This window comes from Heptranchias perlo, chromosome 3 (genome assembly GCF_035084215.1).
Source record: "Heptranchias perlo isolate sHepPer1 chromosome 3, sHepPer1.hap1, whole genome shotgun sequence".
Classification (NCBI taxonomy): Eukaryota; Metazoa; Chordata; class Chondrichthyes; order Hexanchiformes; family Hexanchidae; genus Heptranchias; species Heptranchias perlo.
In genome coordinates this window covers 124406486-124428690 of record NC_090327.1, presented here as the reverse complement: position 1 = coordinate 124428690, position 22205 = coordinate 124406486, and the positions used below count along the sequence as shown (strand labels likewise).

At 43.0% G+C, this 22205-nt stretch overlaps 1 protein-coding gene across 3 annotated transcripts in view; it reads left to right on the top strand.

Moving 5' to 3' along the window:
• LOC137320211 (myelin basic protein-like) overlaps positions 1–22205 on the top strand; it is a 200204-nt gene that overhangs the window by 32038 nt on the left and 145961 nt on the right. For all 3 annotated transcript variants that reach the window (XM_067981942.1, XM_067981941.1, XM_067981943.1), the window contains exon 2: positions 11057–11131. In XM_067981942.1, the coding sequence (XP_067838043.1) occupies positions 11057–11131 (75 nt within the window). The remainder of the gene's footprint in view (positions 1–11056; positions 11132–22205) is intronic.

Here is a 22205-nt window from a genome sequence, read left to right as displayed (position 1 = left end):
GCCGAGTTAGACTTCTATTTTTATTCTCTAGATGTTTAGCCCCTTAAAGGAGTTAATTGACTCAGTACAATACATGCAGTTCCTTTTGATGTAGAGTGTTCGGAATTTTATTAAAGCGGCCTTGGCAATAAGTTTTATACAGGGTTTAAAAAAAAAACTTTTCCTGGTTTGGAATCAAAAGCCCCCCCAAGAGGCAATCCCAGAGCATGACTAGTGAATCATCAAACCCAAATCTCTTTCCTGGATAGTGGAAATCTGGAACTTTCTTTCCCCCAAAAAGCTGTTGAGGCTGAGGGTCAATTGCAAATTTAAAAACTGAGATTGATAGGTATGTTTACCCAAAGAGTGGTAAGAATGTGGAACTTGCTACCACAAGGAGTAGCTGAGGCAAATAGTATAGATGCCTTTAAGGGGAAGTTAGATAAGCATATGAAGGAGAAAGGAATAGAAGGATATGCTGATAGGGTGAGATAAAGAGGGGTGCGAGGAGGCTCATGTGGAGCATAAACACTGGGATAGACCAGTTGGGCCGAATAGCCTGTTTTGTGTGCAGTCGACTCTATGTAACTATGTAATTCTACATACTTTAAATAGTTCCTGCATCACCTACTTTTATCTACATTAAAATCCATGTTTTATTTGAATACAGTTGATCTCTTTTACACTAGTTGCATAGCTCAGTGTTAGAAGCAAGCGACGCCCACATCCAATGAACGAATAAAATAAAAATGTTATGTTGCACAAAAATTGCCACCCTCCATAACATGCGGGAGCAGCTCGGAGGAATTTCCTGGCAGTGTTCTTTTTCTCGGATACTGGAAATTCATAACTGGTCGGTCTGACAGCTTTTACTGTTTTTATTCCAGCTTTTCTTTTTGAAGACTGTGTGGCGGTTTTTATGAAAATTATTCAGGAAAATAGTTAGGAATTTTTAAAACTTCACTGATCGAGTACCCCACAGATTGAAAGGAATTTTCAGTCCTTCTCCCAGATACAATTATTAAATATATAGGGTGTTTCTTTACCCACTTCTGGTCTCTTGGAGCATTCAAGACTGAAACCAAAAGATTTTTGTTGGGTAAGAGTATCAAGGGATATGGAGCAAAGGCGGGTAAATAGAGTTGAGGTACAGATCAACCACGATCTAACTGAATCTAAATAAAGGAAATTACGAAAGTATGAGATATGAGTTGGCTAGGATAGATTGGGGAACTTTACTAAAAGGGATGACGGTGGATAGGCAATGGCTAATATTTAAAGAACGTGTGCAGGAATTACAACAATTATTCATTCCTGTCTGGCGCAAAAATAAAACAGGAAAGGTGGCTCAACGTGGCTTACAAAAGAAATTAGGGATAGTATTAGATCCAAAGAGGAGACATATAACATTGCCAGAAAAAGTGGCAAGCCTGAGGATTGGGAGCAGTTCAGAATTCAGCAAAGGAGGACAAAGAGATTGATTAAGAGGGGAAAATAGAGTATGAGAGTAAACTAGCAGGGAACATTAAAAGCTTCCACAAATATGTCAAGAGAAAAGATTAGTGAAGACAAATGTAGGTCCCTTACAGTCAGAAATGGGGGAAATTATAATGGGGAACAAAGAAATGACAGAACAATTAAACACATACTTTGGTTCTGTCTTCACAAAGGAGGACACAAATAACCTCCCGGAAATGTTAGGGAACCAAGGGTCTAGTGAGAGGGAGGAACTGAAGGAAACCAGTATTAGTAAAAAAAAATAGTGCTAGGGAAGTTAATGGGGCTAAAGGCTGACAAATCCCCAGGGCCTGATAATCTACATCCCAGAGTACTAAAGGAAGTGGCCCTGGAAATTGTGGATGCATTGGTGATCATCTTCCAAAACTGGAACAGTTCCTACAGATTGGAGGGTGGCAAATGTAACCCCACTATTTAAAAAAGGAGGGAGAGAAAACACAGGGAATTACAGACCAGTTAGCCTAACATCAGTAGTGGGGAAAATGCTAGAATCTATTATAAAAGATGTGATAACAGAACACTTGGAAGGCATTAACAGGATTGGACAAAGTCAGCATGGGTTTATGAAATGGAAATCATGCTCAACAAATCTACTGGAGTTTTTTGAGGATGTAACTAGTAGAAAAGATAAGGGAGAACCAGTGGATGTGGTGTATTTGGATTTTCAGAAGGCTTTTGATAAGGTCCCACACAAAAGGTTAGTGTGCAAAATTAAAGTACATGGGATTGGGGGGAATATACTGGCATGGATTGAGAATTGGTTGACAGACAGGAAACAGAGAGTAGGAATAAACGGGTCTTTTTAGGGCTGGCAGGCAGTGACTAGTGGGGTATTGCAGGGATCAGTGCTTGGGCCCCAACTATTCACAATATATATCAATGATTTGGATGAGGGAACTGAATGTAACATCTCTAAGTTTGCAGATGACACAAAGCTGGGGTGAGCTGTGAGGAGGATGCAAAGAGGCTCCGATGCGATTTAGACAAGTTGGATGAAGGGGCAAGAACATGGCAGATGCAGTATAACGTGGATAAATGTGAGGTTATCCATTTTGGTTGTAAAAACAGAAAAACAGATTATTATCTGAATGGTGATAGATTGGGAAAAGGGGAGGTGCAACGAGACCTGGGTGTCCTTGTACACCAGTCGCTGAAAGCGAGCATTCAGGTGCAGCAAGCAGTTAGGAAGGCGAATGGTATGTTGGCGTTCATTGCAAGAGGATTTGAGTACAGGAACAGGGATGTCTTACTGCAGTTGTACAGGGCCTTGGTGAGACCACATCTGGAGTATTGTGTGCAGTTTTGGTCTCCTTATCTGAGGAAGGATGTCCTTGCCATGGAGGGAGTGCAACAAAGGTTTACCAGACTGATTCCTGGGATGGCAGGACTGACGTATGAGGAGAGATTGGGTCGACTAGGCCTATATTCACTAGCGTTTAGAAGAATGAGAGGTGATCTCATCGAAACATATAAAATTCTAACAGGACTAGACAGACTAGATGCAGGGAGGATGTTCCCGATGGTTCTGGATTCCCCAACCAGAGGTCACAGTCTCAGGATACGGGGTTTGCCATTTAGAACCGAGCTAAAGAGAAATGTCTTCACTCAGAGGGTGGTGAACCTGTGGAATTCTCTACCACAGAAGGCAGTGGAGGCCAAGTCATTAAATGTATTCAAGAAGGAGATAGATATATTTCTTAATGCTAAAGGGATCAAGAGATAGGGAAAAAGCGGGAACAGGGTACTGAGTTAGACGATCAGCCATGATCATTTTGAATGGCGGAGCAGGCCCAAAGGGCCGAATGGCCTACTCTTGCTCCTATTTTCTATGATTCTATGAACGACGGAGCAGGCTCGAGAGGCTTAACTCCCGTTACAATGTTCCTTTGTACGAAGGAAAGATTAGACTGTTGGGTTGGGGGGAGGTGGGGGAGGGTAGGAGGTTTTAGCCTCCATACACAGCCATTGGTTCCACAGTGAGACTGTAGCCCAAGGCATAATACGTCTGAGTTGAGCAAGTATAGTAAAAAGGTTCATTTTAATTATTCCAATTTGTCATCCGGACGTTGTGACCATTTAAAATGACTGCTCTCGTATGTTTTGATGAACAAGCAAAATACTCGTTAATTTTTTTTTGGTATGCTGCCTTAGAAGAGGTCTGTTAAAAGATACAAGCTGGTCAGCTGGCATCAAGGCAGATGCCCAACAGTCAGACCATACTGGCAGCTACAAGAAACTTAACTGGACCAGCCATATAAATACTGTGGCTACAAGAGCAGGTCAGAGGCTGAGTATTCTGCAGTGAGTGACTCACCTCCCGACTCCCCAAAGCCTTTCCACCATCTACAAGGCACAAGTCAGGAGTGTGATGGAATACTCTCCACTTGCCTGGATGAGTGCAGCTCCAACAACACTCGAGAAGCTCGACATCATCCAGGACAAAGCAGCCCGCTTGATTGGCACCCCATCCACCACCCTAAACATTCACTCCCTTCACCACCCGCAGTGGTTGCAGTGTGTACCATCCACAGGATGCACTGCAGCAACTCGCCAAGGCTTCTTCGACAGCACCTCCCAAACCCGCGACCTCTACCGCTTAGAAGGACAAGACTAGCAGATACATGGGAACACCACCACCTGCACATTCCCCTCCAAGTCACACACCAATCCCGACTTGGAAATATATCGCCGTTCCTTCATCGTCGCTGGGTCAAAATCCTGGAACTCCCTTCCTAACAGCACTGTGGGAGAACCGTCACCACACGGACTGCAGCAGTTCAAGAAGGCGGCTCACCGCCACCTTCTCAAGGGCAATTAGGAATGGGCAATAAATGCCAGCGACGCCCACATCCCATGAACGAATTTTAAAAAAAGAAGCCTGGCACGACGCTATCTGTCTGTTCGAGGCAAATTAACACCAGAATTCTCTAAGTTATTTAGTTAACCTTATTTTCCTCACTAATATTTATGAGCAACAGTATATTTCCCCACAGACTCCCGCACTGTATTCGTTTTTATTTTCTTTTAAGGCTGAGACTATCTCTGCAAGGCCATTTTTTATTTTCTTTTAAAACATATTTTCCCATTCCTATCTATGTTGCTTTTTCCATCTGAATACGCAGATGGTCAGTTTGCTTCTGGAGCTTGCACCCATGCTGCCATTTAAGTCACTGCTAGAAGATGTTTGAGAGTGACGCTACTCAGACTGTTGATCTTCACCTCCCTCTTTGACATGGCTAAGATTAATGATTAAACAAGTGGAACATTGTGGATTTGGATGGGGGTTGAGGGTTGGTGTATAGAGTTCATGGGATTTAACTTGTTTACTTCATAAAATCCACTGAAAATATTGTAGTTCCCATTTGCGTTTAAAATGTAGCCTGGCAAAGCCACCCGACGTGTAAATGGGTAGTAAAATATTGTTACAAAATGGGTGAAAACCAATTTAAAAGTGTGCATTTATTCTAAATAGGAGTGACAGTGTACTTTCAAACTGTGACACAAATCAAAATTAAACAGTGCTTGGCTCAGCGGTAACAATTTACATAACCCTTTGCAGAGCTAAATATAGTTCCTGCCAGTCTCAGTCTTTTTAAAATATTATTGTAACATAAAATAAAAATCTGCCCTTCCAAAACAAAAGGGAAAAACATGTGCTTATGGCTACTTCCAGAAGCTTCTAGCCAAGCGATACAGGAAACGAGCTTATTTCTCATCCAAGAAAAAGTATTATATTTCTTCCAATTATCCCCACACATCCATTAGTGCCTAATGGCAGCCAAACCAGAATGTTTGCTGTATGACTATATTGCGCAATATAACATGTAACATTAAAAATAATAGGTTTACTACAGGCAAAAACTGCTAGAGAGAAAAATTTGGGCACTAGAATAGGGCAAATACAATACATGTAATGGCTTTCTGCAATTTGTCCCAAATAGGCAGAAGAAGACTTGCTTTTGTGTCTGATCAAAATTAATAAGGTTCCTAGTTGGGTCAAACCCTGAGCTCGCTGACTGACACTGGCTCCCGGTCCGGCAAGGCCTCAATTTTAAAATTCTCATCCTTGTGTCCAAATCCCTCCATGGCCTCACCCCTTCCCACTTTCTGTAACTTCCCACAACCCTCTAAGATCTCTGTGCTCCTCCAATTCTGACCTCTTGCACATCCCCGATTTTTATCGCTCCACCATTGGCGGCCGTGCCTTCAGCTGCCTCGGCCCTAAGCTCTGGAATTCCCACTCTAAACCTCTCTGCCTCTCGACCTCTCTCTCCTCCTTTAAGTCGCTCCTTAAAACTCTTTGACAACGTTTTTGGTCACCTGCCCTAATATCGCTTTATGTGGATTGATGTCAAATTTTTGCCTGATAACGCTCCTGTGAAGCGCCTTGTGACGTTTTACTACATTAAAGGTGCTGTATAAATACAACTTGTTGTTTTATCTTCCACTTATCTACTGGGAGACACCAGGCGTACTCATTTTAAGGTGCCAAGGATGTTTTCCTTTTTCTTTGCTTTGTTTTTCTCCTTGTAGCAGAGCCCTTTACTTGAGAGTTACACCTTTCCCTCTGCAAATCCAAGGGGATTGATGGGATGAAACATTTCATTTTCACGTGTATGGATGGTCTGCTTATACAGAGCACAGAGATTAAAGAAAGACTTGCATTTACATAACGCCTTTCACGACCTCAGGATGTCCTAAAGCACTTTACAGCCAATTTAAGTACTTTTGAAATTTGGCCCCTTTGTAATGTAGGAAACGTGGCAGCCAATTTGCACACAGCAAGGTCCCACAATCAACAACATGATAATGACCAGATAATCTGTTTTAGTGATGTTGGTTGAGGAATAAATATTGGCCAGAACTCCCCTGCTCCTCCTCTTCTAAATAGTGCCGTGGGATCTTTTACGTCCATCTGAGAGAGCAAACTGGTTTAGCGACACCCCCGACAGTATAGCACTCCCTCAGTACTGCAGTGGAGTGTCGGCCTGGATTTTGTGCTCAAGTCCCTGGAATGGGACTCAAACCCACAACCTTCTAGAACATAACAAATAGGAGCAGGAGTAGGCCATACGGCCCCTTCAGCCTGCTTCGCCATTCAATAAGACCATGGCTGATCTTCTATCTCGACTCCACTTTCCCGCCCTATCCCCATATCCCTTAATTCCATTAGTGTCCAAAAATCTATCGATCTCAGTCTTGAATATACTCAACGACTGAGCATCCACAGCCCTCTGGGATGGAGAATTCGAAAGATTCACAATCCTCTGAGTGAAGAAATTTTTCCTCATCTCGGTCATAAATGGCCAACCCCTTAAGACTATGACCCCTAGTTCTAAACTCTTCAGCCAGGGGAAGCAGCCTCTCAGCATCTACTCAGTCAACCCCTCTAAGAATGTTATACGTTTCAATAAGATCACCTCTCATTCGTCTAAACTCCAGAGAATATAGGCCCATTCTACTCAATCTCTCCTCATAAGACAACCCTCTCATCCCTCCTATTCTGATTCGGAGAAAAGTCTCTTCTTACAAAACCTGGTTGCATAAACGTTATTAACCTGAAACTTTAAAAGAACAATCTATGGTTGCTTGTATAATTTTTAATTTTAAAAAAAAAGATTGACGTGTAATTAAATTGAATCAATATATTTTGTCCCAGATGCATTTCTTACACTTATGCTCTTTCAACTTTTTTTTTGTAGAGCTTTTTATTTAATGATTTCTTACAACGAGGTTTAGTATCTGCCAGCGAGGAAATCCATTCTTTTGCTGTGAGGCAAATGGGAAAGTAAATATTTTTTTAAATTCCTGCACTGTGTTTCTTTGGTTTTTTTATTGCAAATCTGCCAGAAATTACAGGATTGCTTGAGAGAACAGATTACAGGATTGCTTGAGAGAACAGGCATAGCAGCACAAAGATGACCACAGATGTGTGTGTTTGGCAGAATAAAAAAAAAATAATGAATGGAAAAGGGAATGAATATACCTCATCTTATGCTCTGCAATTACTGAAACTATTATTTTTTTCTGAAGTAGCTGAGATACATCATAAATATTCATTTCATCAAGTAATGAATAACCCATCTGCAGCAAATAAACAATGGTCTTGAGTTGTGGACATTTATGTTGGTGCTTAAAGTTGTCGCGATGTAATGACTGCACAGAATGCCTTGGTTTATGATGTACTGTACGGAACTCTCCAGAGCGTCACAGTTTATGTATAACAACAACAACTTGCATTTATATAGTGCCTTTAATGTAGTAAAACGTCCCAAAGCACTTCACAGGAGTGTTATCGAACAAAATTTGACACCGAGCTACGTAAGGAGATATTAGGACAGCTGAAGGCACGGCCACTAAGGGTGGAACGATGAAAATCGGGGATGCGCAAGAGGTCAGAATTGGAGGAGCACAGAGATCTTGCAACGTTGTAGGGCTGGAGGAGGTTACAGATTTCGGGAGGGGTGAGGCCATTGTTGTTGTTGTGACTGAATGTCACGTGATCAAACCTCCAGGAATACACCTAACCAGAGTTGGCAACCCTAGTTATAATTTCTTTCACATAAAAGCAGACATTTTGAAGATTTATCCCTAGCAAATGCACATCAGAGCAAACTTATGTATTAATGAACCAAGAAACAAGCCTCATCTCTGGTGTTTCTCGGCACCTGATGACAATTCCATCTATATGGTTGCAACAGAATTTGTTTCTCAGTATGCATTCACGTTACAACTTAGCGTAAACTTGAAGAGTTGCACCCTAAAATGCTCATCGTGTCCTTCAAAGAAGTTGTAATTTGATTGGTGTCGGGGTCAAAGCTTTACTGAGCCCTGAACTAGCGCACTGTTTCCAGGCAGCCATTAAAGTTTTCCAAGGAAACATTTGGATACAATGTATACATATTAACATTTTACTGGGTGAAGACTGTTTTGCTGCAGAAGAGATGTGGGGTGGATACTATCCACGCGCTGTGGAGGGTGGAAGGATTACTCAGTCCTTGGCAAGTGGTTTTCAGGCCACGTCAAGAAAATGACTAATATCCCTATTCATGGTAAGATGAGTTCAGAACCAACCACAGCTGGCATTTATAAAGCACCTTTTGACATATCAAAAGTCCCACAGCGTTTCACAGAGGCATAATCAAAGAAATCGACACTGAGCCAAAGAAGGAGATATTAGGACAGGTGACCAAAAGCTCGGTTGAAGAGCGAACTCCAGAGCCTCGGGTTCAGGTGACCGAGGTCACTGTCGACATTGGTGGGGCGAAGTGGGGTGGGGGGCGGGGGGAGTGAAAGTTAACCAGTTTCCTTGGCGAGGCGGGCACCGGGCACGTCAGAGTCTGATTGACGTCATTGCACCCTGACTTTTGAATTTCAATGAGGTCCTCGTCAACCTGGGGGGAGGGCCTCACATGCTGCCTGAAATATGCGTGTTATAATGGCAGCGTGGATCTGGTAAATGAGTGATTGAGGTGAGGCTCACTGGGCTATAATTTCCTGGCTTATCCCTTTCTTCAACAGGGGGTGTATCATTTACTCTTCTCCCGTCCTTTTGGTGCAAATACAAGTTAGAGATTTTTAGAAAATTGTGGCCAATATCTCTGTCTCCTGCCCAATCTCTGTCCATATTCTGGGATGTATATCATCTGGGTCTGTTCACCTTTCTACTTATGTTTCTCCAGTAGTGGCTCTTCCTCATTTCCTCAGGTACCCAATTCTGGCCTCTTGTGCATCCCTGATTTTCATCACTCCAGCATTGACGGCCGTGCCTTCAGCTGCCTAGGCCCTAAGCTCTGGAATTCCCTCCCTAAACCTCTCCATCTTGCACCCTCTCTCTCCTCCTTTTAAGAAACTCCTTTTAAAACCTACCTCTTTGACCAAGATTTTGGTCACCTGTCCTAAATCTCCTTATGTGGCTCGGTGTCAAATTTTGTCCGCTAACGCTCCTGTGAAGCACCTTGGGACGTTTTTATTTAATTAAAGGCACTATATAAATGCAAGTCGTTGTATTCTTATGATGCACTTTTACCTTCCTCTAAGTACTGAGGCAAAACACTTGTATATCTCTGCCATTCCCTCAAGTACAAAAGGGCTCCCTTTATTTCTATATGGTCCCACCCATTCTTGGGCTATTCTTTTACTTATGTGCTAATAAAAGCCCTTGCTATTTACCTTTATACTGACTGCTAATATCCCTCTTAGCCTTCTTAGTGTCCCATCTGTATTATTTTTGTCATTTACCCCTCCCCCATTGAATCTAGATGCATATTTTAAATTTATTAGTGTAATGTTCGTTAATTGTGGTTTATTTTTACCTCTTTGCACCTATTCAAATGGAAGCAGGGCTAAGGCTAAATCACATGCTTGTAACACCATTCTCCTCAAAACTACTTTACTGAATTTTTTTTAAAAACCCAAGGCGTGAAATTGTTCTCGGGCAGGAGCACAAATCAGGCGATAGCTAGGGTTGCCCCAACTCTGGGTGGATGTATTTCTGGAGGTTTCATCACCTGACTACCTTCTCCAACTGCCCCGTCCCCTCCGCGCCCACCACTGGTCACCTGACACATCCATCCTCTCAGCGTCCCGACTTTCCACGCCGATTGGAAAGTGAACAGACTCTTCATTACCCAATTGACAGCCAAGATTCAGCCAATCAAAAGCCTTTTTTTGTTCCCCCATCTCCAATATTTTTCTAAAAGCGCTCCAGGAAAATAAAAACATTTTTTTTTAATGCCCCTATGATTTTTCTCCTGGGTTGTTTGTAGTAGTGTCCTGGAGATTAACCTTTAATTCCAGGAGGGTTGGCATCCCTAGTGATGGCAAATCGGCATTGATCTCGGGCAAGAAGAAAATCGGGCGGAGTGTAAAACGGCCTGCCAATTCGCCAACTAATGCCCAAGACCAATATCATGGAAAATAGGAGCAGGAGTAGGCCGTTCGGCCCTTCGAGCCTGCTCCACCATTCAATATGATCATGGCTGATCCTCTATCTCAATACCATATTCCCGCTCTCTCCCCATAATCCCTTGATGCCTTTAGTGTTTGGAAATCTGTCTATCTCCTTCTTAAATATATTCAGTGACTTGGCCTCCACAGCCTTCTTGGGTAGAAAATTCCACAGGTTCACCATCCTCTGAGTGAAGAAATTTCTCCTCATCTCAGTCCTAAATGTCCTACCCCGTATCCTGAGACTGTGACCCCTCGTTCTGGACCCCACCCCCAGCCAGGGGAAACATCCTCTCTGCATCCAGTCTGTCTAGTCCTGTCAGAATTTTATATGTTTAAATGAGATGATCAAACCCCCACCCCCACACCCCCAGTGTTTAAAATGTGTATAAATACCGTGCAGTTCAGAATTCATACCATAAGGACAAAAGATTCTCCAACCGCATTTATTTCACAATGATCTCCCGGGCAGTTGGAGTGTTTATGTTGTCGCTACAGTTTCTAACCCAGCATATATACATACGCCAACAAAAGTAAAGCCCAGTCTTCAAAGTTGTTTGCTTTTTAATGTTTTTGATGTCAAGTAACATGCTGTATCTTTCTTTCACAGCTCCAAAAGTTCAGAATGGGTAACCAGTCTGGTAAACATGAATCTCATCATACTGCTGCTGATCAGCCAGCCAAAGTAAGGACATGTGCTCCACTTACTGACGTGAATTGTCTTTTTTTTAATCATAATGTGTGTACATCGTATATATCTCCAGTTTTAAAATTAGACACGTTGTAAAGTCATTTAATAGTTGGATAGGATTCACTTTTAATCCAGTTAAGTATCACAAATGTTTGTTTCCTGGCCAGATTTGGGCAGAGTATCTTGCTGTGATGAAACTGCTTCCAATTATTTGTTACCACAAGGTTTCAAAAGCCCCCTTATTTGGAGATCTATGTCTGATTCATAAAACAATGTTGTGGTGCGGTGTGGTGGTAGGCAACTTGCTAGATAAACAGGAAGCTATTGCACCAGCCTGCCGCCCTGTGTTCTCCAAAGTTGCACATCTTTCTGTGCATGTTGAAAGTGTTGCCTGGTGATAGGCTTCTGGTCTGCACCCTGCAATCAGAACTTCCAAGTACACTTGACAGGATAAAATAAGTTTGCCATCCCCTCCAGGATTGTCCTGGAGTCTCCAGGAATTAAAGGTTTGTTCCCAAGACACTGCTGCGAGTAAATACCCCAGAAGAAAAAAAAATCATAAGAGGCATTAAAATAAAATTGTATTTTTTTAAATTTTTCTTTTGAATGTTTTTGTTTATTCATTGTAAAAAAAAATATTGGGGGTGGGTGGAAGGCAGAAAAGAATCATCCAATCGGGTAATGAAGAGTCTGCTTTCCAATTGGCCGTGGGAAGGTGGCGTGTCCTGGAGGTTGGACACGTTGAGAGTGACCATTTGCAGGGGTGTGTTTGGGGGGGGGGGGTAGGCGGGGCAGTTGGAGGTGGGAGGTCATGCGATGAAACCTCCTGGATTACATCCAACCATAGTTGGCAACCCCAGTCTAAAAACATGTTTGTTTTAATTGGGCGTTAAAAGGAGCAGTCATCGCTAGGTAATGAGTATAGCCAGGAGGCCAGCATATCACTTTCATCCTGTTATCTTTGATCTAAAGTACCCATTTAGGATTTAGGAGAAACTTCTTTACCCAGAGAGTGGTTACAATGTGGAACTCGCTACCACAAGGAGTAGTTGAGGCGAATAGCATAGAGGCATTTAAGGGGAAACTAAATAAGTACATGAGGGAGAAAGGAATAGAAGGATATGTTGATGGGAATCGAAGAAGTAGTGTGGGAGGAGGCTCGTTCGGAACATAAACACCGGCATAGACTCGTTGAGTCAAATGGCCTGTTTTTGTGCTGTACATTCTGTGTAATTCTATCTAAAGTACCCATGTGACATACTAATGTTGTGATGATGTGGAGATGCCGGTGATGGACTGGGGTGGACAAATGTAAGGAATCTTACAACACCAGGTTACAGTCCAACAGTTTGAGTTTTCGCTGGCTCTGTTAACGAGTAGAAGAATGGAAAAAAAACTGGTTTGCCAATTATTTGTTTTGAAAAGTGATGACTTTTTAAAAATTCTGAGGTAAATCTAATTTCCTTTTACATTTTTAATCCCTCCTCCCTCCTCCACCACCCCATCACACACAGATTCTGTATTTTCCTTTGAAAACAATGACCCATGGTGAGATACTATTTCATGGGCACAGATGCCCTCTGTCTAGCCTTCAACAGGACCAGTTGGGTAAGATACAGTGAACGTTGGCAGGTTCATTCAACTGGCTGCATCACCACCACGCCTACTGTCCACACAAGCACTTTCTGTCACGGGTTAGCAATCAACAGCGACATCCCAAACAGCACACCTCCCCCCCCCAGCCCAAGGACATGAAGACTAATCCAAGTACTTGCATCACTGCCCGGTGAGACCAGCTAACTCAGCACAAGCGAGGAAATGAACTCAAAAGGTTCCTGGTCTGTATTGCTCAGTAACACACCAGACGACGGGTTTTACTCCTTCACTCGACCTGCACGTTTATTTTAATATTAAACAAATTGATTAACTTTTCATTGTTTTTATTGCCGAGTTATATTTGGAGCTCCAAAATGATGTAGCCTGCACCCAGGAACATTGAACAGTGCCAGCAGGATATTTGAAGGCTTTGTTCTCGTAATTCCTGTCTGGAGTCAATTTAATGACTGTTGAGCCCGTGAAAGCAATCTATGAGGCATAAGCATCTTGTGTAATAGCTGCTGGCTTTAGAGGAGCACGGCTACTGAAATGGCTTGTCTTTTAATGGTATTAAAATAATACTGAAGGATAAAGACACAGAATGGTCTTAAGCTCAAGAATTTGAGCCTTTATTAATTAATGTAGACATATATTTACAAGCAATTTTATTTTTTTGCCATGTTCACTCATCGCCCCTGTGCTCGCTGTCCTACATTCCCAGTCTGGCAACTCCCACGATTTTAAAATTCTCATCCTTATTTTCAAAACCCCTTCCCCCATTTCCTCGCCCCCTCCCTATCTCTATAACCTCCTCCAGCCCTAAAACCCTCACAGATCTCTGCACTCCTCCAATTCTGGCCTGTGAAGCGCATTGGGACTTTTTACTACGTTAAATGCAAGTTATTGTTGTTCTGTGTTTTTGAAGCTGAGGCATAGAAATACGATGAGCTGATGGCTTCAGCTTCCAGAAGCACCTGCAGTTCATTGCTTTCAAAGAGCAGAATGCCACGTTTGTTTTGCAGGTAATGCAGAGATGATAATGTCTCTAAAAAGATTGGTGCAGCTTTCAAACACTGAACTTCAAATTAGAGCCAGGCCGTTTAGGAGGTCAGGAAGCACTTCTTCGCACAAGGGTAGTGAAAATCTGGAATTCTCTTTCCCCCCGCCCCCATAAACCTGTTGAGGCTGGGGGTCAATTGAAAATTTCAAAACTGAGATTGATAGATTTTTGTTAGGCAAGGGTATTAAGGGTTACAGAACTAATGCGGGTAGATGGAGTTAAGATACAGATCAGCCATGATCGAATTAAATGACTGAACAGGCTCAAGGGGCTGAATGGCCTACTCCTGTTCCTATGTTTGTCATTTCCCCTAGGCCTGATGCAGTGAAGAAAAAAATTGTTTTGCGGGGTCTGATTTGACATAACCACTACCGTTCAAAATCAAACATATTAAAACTAAAGTTTTCCTCAACCACTGCTCAATTCTTTTGAAAGTTTGCTAATATGATCGACCGAATCATTTTTTAAAAGGTCGTGTTCTGTTGTGGCTTTTTTTTATTCGTTCATGGGATGTGGACGTCGCTGGCAAGGCCAGCATTTATTGCCCATCCCTAATTGCCCTTGAGAAGGTGGTGATGAGCCGCCTTCTTGAACCGCTGCAGTCCGTGTGGTGAAGGTTCTCCCACAGAGCTGTTAGGAAGGGAGTTCCAGGATTTTGACCCAGCGACGATGAAGGAACAGCGCTATATTTCCAAGTCGGGATGGTGTGTGACTTGAAGGGGAACGTGCAGGTGGTGTTGTTCCCATGTGCCTGCTGCCCTTGTCCTTCTAGGTGGTAGAGGTCGCGGGTTTGGGAGGTGCTGTCGAAGAAGCCTTGGCGAGTTGTTGCAGTGTATCCTGTGGATGGTACACACTGCAGCCACAGTGCGCCGGTGGTGAAGGGAATGAATGTTTAGGGTGGTGGATGGGGTGCCAATCAAGCGGGCTGCTTTGTCCTGAATGGTGTTGAGCTTCTTGAGTGTTGTTGGAGCTGCACTCATCCAGGCAAGTGGAGAGTATTCCATCACACTCCTGACTTGTGCCTTGTAGATGGTGGAAAGGCTTTGGGGAGTCAGGAGGTGAGTAACTTGCTGCAGAATACCCAGCCTCTGACCTGCTCTTGTAGCCACAGTATTTATGTGGCTGGTCCAGTTAAGTTTCTGGTCAATGGTGACACCCAGGATGTTGATGGTGGGGGATTCGGCGATGGTAATGCTGTTGAATGTCAAGGGAAGGTGGTTAGACTCTTGTTGGAGATGGTCATTGCCTGGCACTTGTCTGGCGTGAATGTTACTTGCCACTTACCAGCCCAAGCCTGGGGGCTGTCCAGGTGTTGCTGCATGCGGGCATGGACTGCTTCATTATCTGAGGGGTTGTGAATGGAATTAAACACCGTGCAATCATCAGCGAACATCCCCATTTCTGACCTTATGATGGAGGGAAGGTCATTGATGAAGCAGCTGAAGATGGTTGGGCCGAGGACACTGCTCTGAGGAACTCCTGGAGCAATGTCCTGGGGCTGAGATGATTGGTCTCCAACAACCACTACCATCGTCCTTTGTGCTAGGTATGACTTCAGCCACTGGAGAGTTTTCCCCCTGATTCCCATTGACTTCAAGTTTACTAGGGCTCCTTAATCTGTCCATTTACTTTAGAGGTGCTGACGGACCTATTGAGTATTTTCAGCGTTTTCTGTTTCTATTTCTAGGAGAGCTGGACCATATAAAGATCTCTCTGCTCCGACCCAACAGTGTGCCTAACTCGCTCCTCGGAGCACCCCCTAGAGAGACATCTTTGTGTTTTCCCTGTCGGTTATCGTTGTGGCTTCCATTTGTCAGGTTGTGCTGAATTTTGGAAACCTGTTGTGGACTTATGCCCACTAACCTTGAAATTGCTAAACTATTGCACATTCTCTAATTTTGAATGAAAGGTCCAGGTGTACAGATGGATCCCTACGCAGTGAGTTTCCTATCTTGGTTTCTTCTCCTGGAGATCTAGTAGGTAACTCCAGAATAGAACTAATTGGCAACAAAAATTATGATGCTTTTTTTTGCGCTAAGGATTCTTTTCTCAGGAAAGTGGATAGCCATGTGTGTCATAAAGATAATACATATAGGATGGGGACATCACATCACCCCTGTGTTCGTCGACCTACATTGGCTCCGAGTCCGGCAAAACCTTGATTTTAAAATTCTTACCCTTGCTTTCAAATCCTTCCAAGACCTCGCCCCCTCTATCTCTGTAACCTCCTCCAGCCCTACAACCCTCCCAGATCTCTGCGCTCCTCCAATTCTGGCCTCTTGCACATCCCCGATTTTCATCGCTGTGCCATTGGCAGCTGTGCCTTCAGCTGCCTAGGCCCAAAGCTCTTGGATTCCCTCCCTAAACCTCTCTTTCCTCCTTTTAAGACGCTCCTTAAAACCTACTTCTTTGACCAAGCTTTTGGTTGCCTGTCCTAATATCTCCTTATGAGGCTCGGAGTCAAATTTTGTTTGATAATCGCTCCTGTGAAGCACCTTGGGACATTTCACTATGTTAAAGGCTCTATATAAATGCAGGTTGTTGTTGAGTTGTCCACCTGGAGCTATAACAGTATGTATTGAGGAACGGATAGAAAGGATCCTGACGGGGAGACGAAGGGGTGCAGTGATGGTAATCTATGTGGGTGTAAATGACATGGGAAGAAATAACATTAGACCCTGAAAGGTCATTTGCACAAGCGGTTTCCTATAAACTGAAAAATAGAGGAAGTTCATAGTTCACCAAGAAAAATGATGATGTAAATGAGTGGCTGGTGTGAAAACAAAAGTGCTGGTACAGGAGTGAGGAACTGTTCATAAACCAAGTAGGAACAAAGAGACTGGCAAAGAATATTAAGGCAGCTTTTGGTCACCCCTTCTTAACATGTCCTTCTTTGGCCCAGCATCCATTTTTGTCTGATTTACTCTTTTGTGAAGCGCCTTAGGACATTTTTCTATGTTAAAGGTGCTAAATGAATGCACGGTTGTTGTTGATTACACCAAACTAGAAGGGGCAGTGGAATCTGAGGAGGCAGGTTAGAAATTACAAAGTGAGTTGGATAAAGTATGTAAGTTGGCAGGTGAAATTTAATGCATGATGGCGTAAAGTGCTGTACACGGTGGGGGAGGAGTGGAACACACACCACCCATACTCCATTTTGAAATAGCCAAGAAAAGTAGTCAAGAGAGACCTCAGAGTCTTAGTAGACTCAACACTCAATATGTCCAACCTGTGCAAATCAGCAATCAACAAAGCTAATAAAATGTTTAACCATATAGCCAGAACAGCAGAATATAAGTCTGAGGAAGTTGTGACCAAACTGTATGAAGCTGCATCCAGTTCTAGTTATTGAGGCACAAGGGAGACATTCAGGTGCTGGAGGCAATGTAGAGAAGAGCCATAAGGTTGATTCTTAATGTCAAAGGACTGAGTTATGAAGAAAAAGACTGGAGCAACTTGATCATTCATCCTAGTAGGAGGCATCATGGAGAGATGATCATATAGAGGTCTATAAGATAATTAAGGGTGGATCCAGAATATTACTTCAAATGAAATTGCGAGAGTAGCACAGGATCAAAAAAAAGGCAAATTTAGGACTCATGACAGGAAATTCTTCTTCACAATGTATGGAATGAACTTCCAGGAAGAGCAATGGAGGCAAAAATCCCAGAATCTTTTAAGACACAATTGGATACTGAATTTGGGGGGGATTTGGGATCTTCGTGGCTGGATGGAGGAATAAGATGGGCTGAATGGCTTTCCTCACTTGTAATTATCTCGAGATGCTGAGGAAGTAAGGGGAATGTGAAGGGGTAGAAGAGTTGTGTGCATTTATTCTTTCTTATGTTGAACAGGCAGTGCAATGGTGACTGGGATTTTTGTACCAAGTAAAGAAATTGTTCACTTCCAAATGATGGTTTGATGTAACAAATCATTGTATTTTTGAAGCTGTATATTGTTATCCAAGAACATGGAACTAAGGTGGGATGCCTTGGGTTCAACCTGCAACAGTAAGTGCTGTCCACTAACCTGATGTGCTTCCAAGGCAGCAGCACTAAAGCTGTGCCTGATGAACATTGGTGTCATGTGCAATTAAAAAAAAATAGCTTGGGAAGTTCCAGCCATTTCCTTCAAACCAATCTGATTTATGGATGGCCCTTAAAAATTGGCCTGTAATTTTATTTCTTCTTAGACGTACAGTCTTAAAAGTATAAAGCTCTGGTTAGACTGGTTGGAGTACTGTGTTGCATTCTGGGCACCGCATCTCAGGAAGGATATATTGGCCTTGGAGGGGATGCAGTGCAGATTTACCAGAATGACACCGGGGCTAAAAGGGTTAAATTATGAGGACAGGTTGCATACACTAGGCTTGTATTCCCTCGAGTAGAGAAGATCAAGGGGTGACCTAATTGAGGTGTTTAAGATGATTAAAGGAGTTGATAGGGTCAATAGAGAAACTGCTTCCTCTGGTGATGAGAGTCCTGAACAAGGGGGGCATAACCTTAAAATTAGAGCTAGGCCGTTCAGGGGTGATGTCAGAAAGCACTTCCTCACACAATGAGTAGTGGAAATCTGAAACTCTCTCCCCCAGAAGTTGAGGCTGGGGGTCAATTGAAAATTTCAGAACTGAGATTGATAGATTTTTGTTAGGTGAGGCTATTAAGGGATATGGAACCAAGGCTGGTAGATGGAGTTAAGATACAGATTAGCCATGATCTCATTGAATGGCAAAACAGGCTCGAGGGACTGAATGGCCTCCTCCTGCTCCTATGTTCCTAACCATTTTTTTTTTAACGTTGAGTATTATGAAGAACCATGAGAAGGAAACTACAAACTGCATTAGTGATTTTAAGATGATCTATTGAGGAGTGGGAACTTTAGGTAATATATCTACAGAGCCCATTGAGCAATGTTGCTTTAAAGAGGTGGTGTTGCTGTATGGGTTTTCTTATTTAGGCAGGCTTTGTCCCCAGGGCACCTCCAGCACTGTGCAATCTGTTCCAATATGGAACTTGTATTGTGGTGATACCACCCACTTAAATGAACGCACACGCCACAAGATTGAATTTTATTAACGGAAGTAAATCATAATGAGTCATCGATGCAAAATTTGTTTTAATTTTTGAATGGAAGTTTTTTTAATTTTTTTTAAAACCCCACAGCTAATATTGTTCCATCTAGTTACCTCCTGGGAAATGTAAATTGTGAATTATGAGATTGCTTGCATGTGGAGGGAGAAATTTTTCATTGTGCTATATGTAACAAATCTGTAATAAACAAGCTTACGATTTTTGTTATGCATCACAGGCATGAAATCTTCCCACACTCCCCCACTGTCCTTGATTTTATAAGACTTGTATGGTTGCTGTTCATGAAGAATCCGTAATGCCAAGGTTTTTGTTTTAATTGCCCATGTACATGACCCCGTAGATGTGTGTTGTTTTTATATAATGACCTCTGGGTGATATTCTGATTAGCCTTCATGGTCCTTTGGCTGACTTGGTCCTACCAAAAATTCAGTAATCGTTTTAGTTTGTGTCCCTATTTAAAAAGGGTGGTGAGTGTCTGGAACGAGCTGCCAGAGGCAGTAGTAGAGGCGGGTACAATTTTGTCTTTTAAAAAGCATTTGGACAGTTACATGGGTAAGATGGGTATAGAGGGATATGGGCCAAGTGCAGGCAATTGGGACTAGCTTAGTGGTATAAACTGGGCGACATGGACATGTTGGGCCGAAGGGCCTGTTTCCATGTTGTAAACTTCTATGATTCCCCTGTTGGGATCTTCGTCAAAATCATTGCAGAACAAAGCAATCCCCCAAAAGATTTAAAAACTGTGGACACCAGAAATCTGAAATATCAATACTAGAAATGGACAGCAGGTCAATCAGCATTTGAGAAGTGAAAGTTACGTTCAGGTTTTCAGATGTTACCCATCCCCAATTCTGAAATTTGTCAGAAAAAAGCCCATTGCGGATTCTACAAGCTTCCACTTAATGTAGTCTCCAACAAGAGGTCCGATGCATAAATTGTTTCTTCGGCAACGCCTCCCAAACCCGCGACCTCCACCACCTAGAAGGATAAGGGCAGCAGGTACGTGGGAAAACCATCACCTCCAACATATATCGTCGTTCCTTCATCGTCGTTTGGTCAAAATGTTAGCCTCACCGTGAGGTGCACTTTCACCACGCTGGCTGCAGCAGTTCAAGAAGGCGGCCCACAACCACCACCTTCTCAAGATAACTAGAGCTTGGCAATAAATGCCGGTCTTGCCAGCAACGCCCACATCCCCCGAATGAATGTTTAAAAATTCCTCTCAATGGAGTGGGAATCTAACATTAACAGAAGTTTATCCAAAACAGAGCACATTTGGAGAGAGGACAATGGAAGACTATTTCTGTGAAATAATTTGGAAGAGCAAAATTATTTCAAATAATTGGCCTTCCAGCACACTTGAGGCTAAGCTATATTTAAAGAAAAACGACTCCGCATGAAATTTAATATCTGTTTTTGATTGACACTTTTTGGTTTAATTGTGAAGGTACTTTCTTCTTTTGATCTTTTGTTTTGTACCTGCAAGAGCTTCAAAGGGAAGAAAAATATATAATCAGACTGCCTGTCTAGGCTCTTAGTGATTTTCTACCTCACTGTTCTGCTCTATATGAGCTTTGTATCATGGGCATGGGGTTCATAGTTACTGAAGAGTCGCTGTAGTCCTTGTACTGATGGTGTTCCCACAATACAGTTAAGGTGGGGAATTCCAAGGTTTTGACCCAATAACACTGCATGGCCAAGTCAGGATGGTCTGTGCCTTGAAGTGAGAATGCCCCTATGTTGCCCTTGTCTTTCTTGATGGTGGAGGTTGCAGGGCTGGGAGGTGCTGATTGAAGTAAGGTTGGCGAGTTGCTGCAATGCACCCTGTATATCGTATATACTGCGGCCATAGTTTACTGCTGTCGTGGGGGGCTGGGTGGGGGATATCAAGTTTAGTGGCGGGGCACCAATCAAGCTGACTGTTTTGTCCCGGATGCTATCAAGCTTCTTCGAAAGTTGCAGCTGTACCCATCCAGGTGACTGGTGATTATTCGACCACTCCTCACTTGAACCTTGTGGAGAGGTTAAAAAAAAATGTTTTGACGCACAGCGTTGCCGGGACTTGGAATGTCCTAGCAGAAGCAGCGATGGAAGCAGCATTCATAATACGTTTTAAAAGGCAAGTGGATAAATATTTGAAAAAAGAATAAAAATGTATGGGGCAAGGGTATGAGAATGGAACTCGAGAGTTCTCAAGAGAGCCAGCACAGGGGCAATGGGCTGGCACGGGCGCAATGGGCTAAATGGCCCTCTTCTGCGCTGTAAAATTCTATAAAAATATAAGTTGTCGGGAAAGCTTATTTATTTTTTTTAAAGTCTCAATTTCTACCAGAGCTGTAACTGGGAACAAGTTATCTCCTTGTAGTGGGATCATTAATCTGGGCTTAATCTTGTGCGAAGGCCAAAGGAAACGGACATAAGAGGACTTTTAAACAATGGCAATGCAGCAAAAAGAAATGTATATATCCTCTAACAGCTTCTTTAATCTGGGGGTAAATTGGCGTTCAGAGGAGCAGATCAATAACAATGTAGTTGAACAGTGCGTCGAGACTAGAGTACAAAACCAGCCTGCATCCCCGCTAGTCCCAAATTAGATTATCTACCCCCTAAGGTGATTTTGAGTAGTTTCGCCCTGAGATATTAAAAGCAGTTTCCATGTTAATACAAAGTTTTCTGGAGAAGTCAGTCTAAAATCTGAATAAACAAAAGACAGATGCCTGTTGCATTAGAAAGCCTCTTAAAATGTCACCGTTTATAGTGTGCTCGCTGTGTGACTGTCTTGAGTTTTACACTAGATGTTCAGCTCAATAAAGCACGGGTGGGTGCCAGGAAGCGACCCCCGTTGCTGCTCCTAATGTCGCCAAAGTTTACAGGGCCTCAAAAAGAGGGCCTCTGGTACCTGGGAGGCTCACCTTGGCTGCCCCCACCCCCCTCCCCATCAGAAGAGGCCACACAGCGCTCATTGACCTACATTGGCTCCCGGTTCGACAATGCCTCGATTTTAAAATTCTCATCCTTGCATTCAAATCCCTCCGTGGCCTCGCCCTCCCCCAATCTCTCATTAGGGAATATGCTGATAGGGTGAGTTGAAGTAGAGAGGGAGGAGGCTCGTGTGGGGCATAAAAACCGGCATAGACCAGTTGGGCCGAATGGCCTGTTTCTGTGCTGTAGACTCTTCAATATGTGGCTCGGTGTCAATTTTTGTTTGATAACATTCCTGTGAAGCACCTTGGGACGTTTTTTACTAAGTTAAAGGCGCTATATAAATGCAAGTTGTTGTAGTGAGGGCCTGAGACTGCTTTTGTGTGTGCTAAGGTGGCCC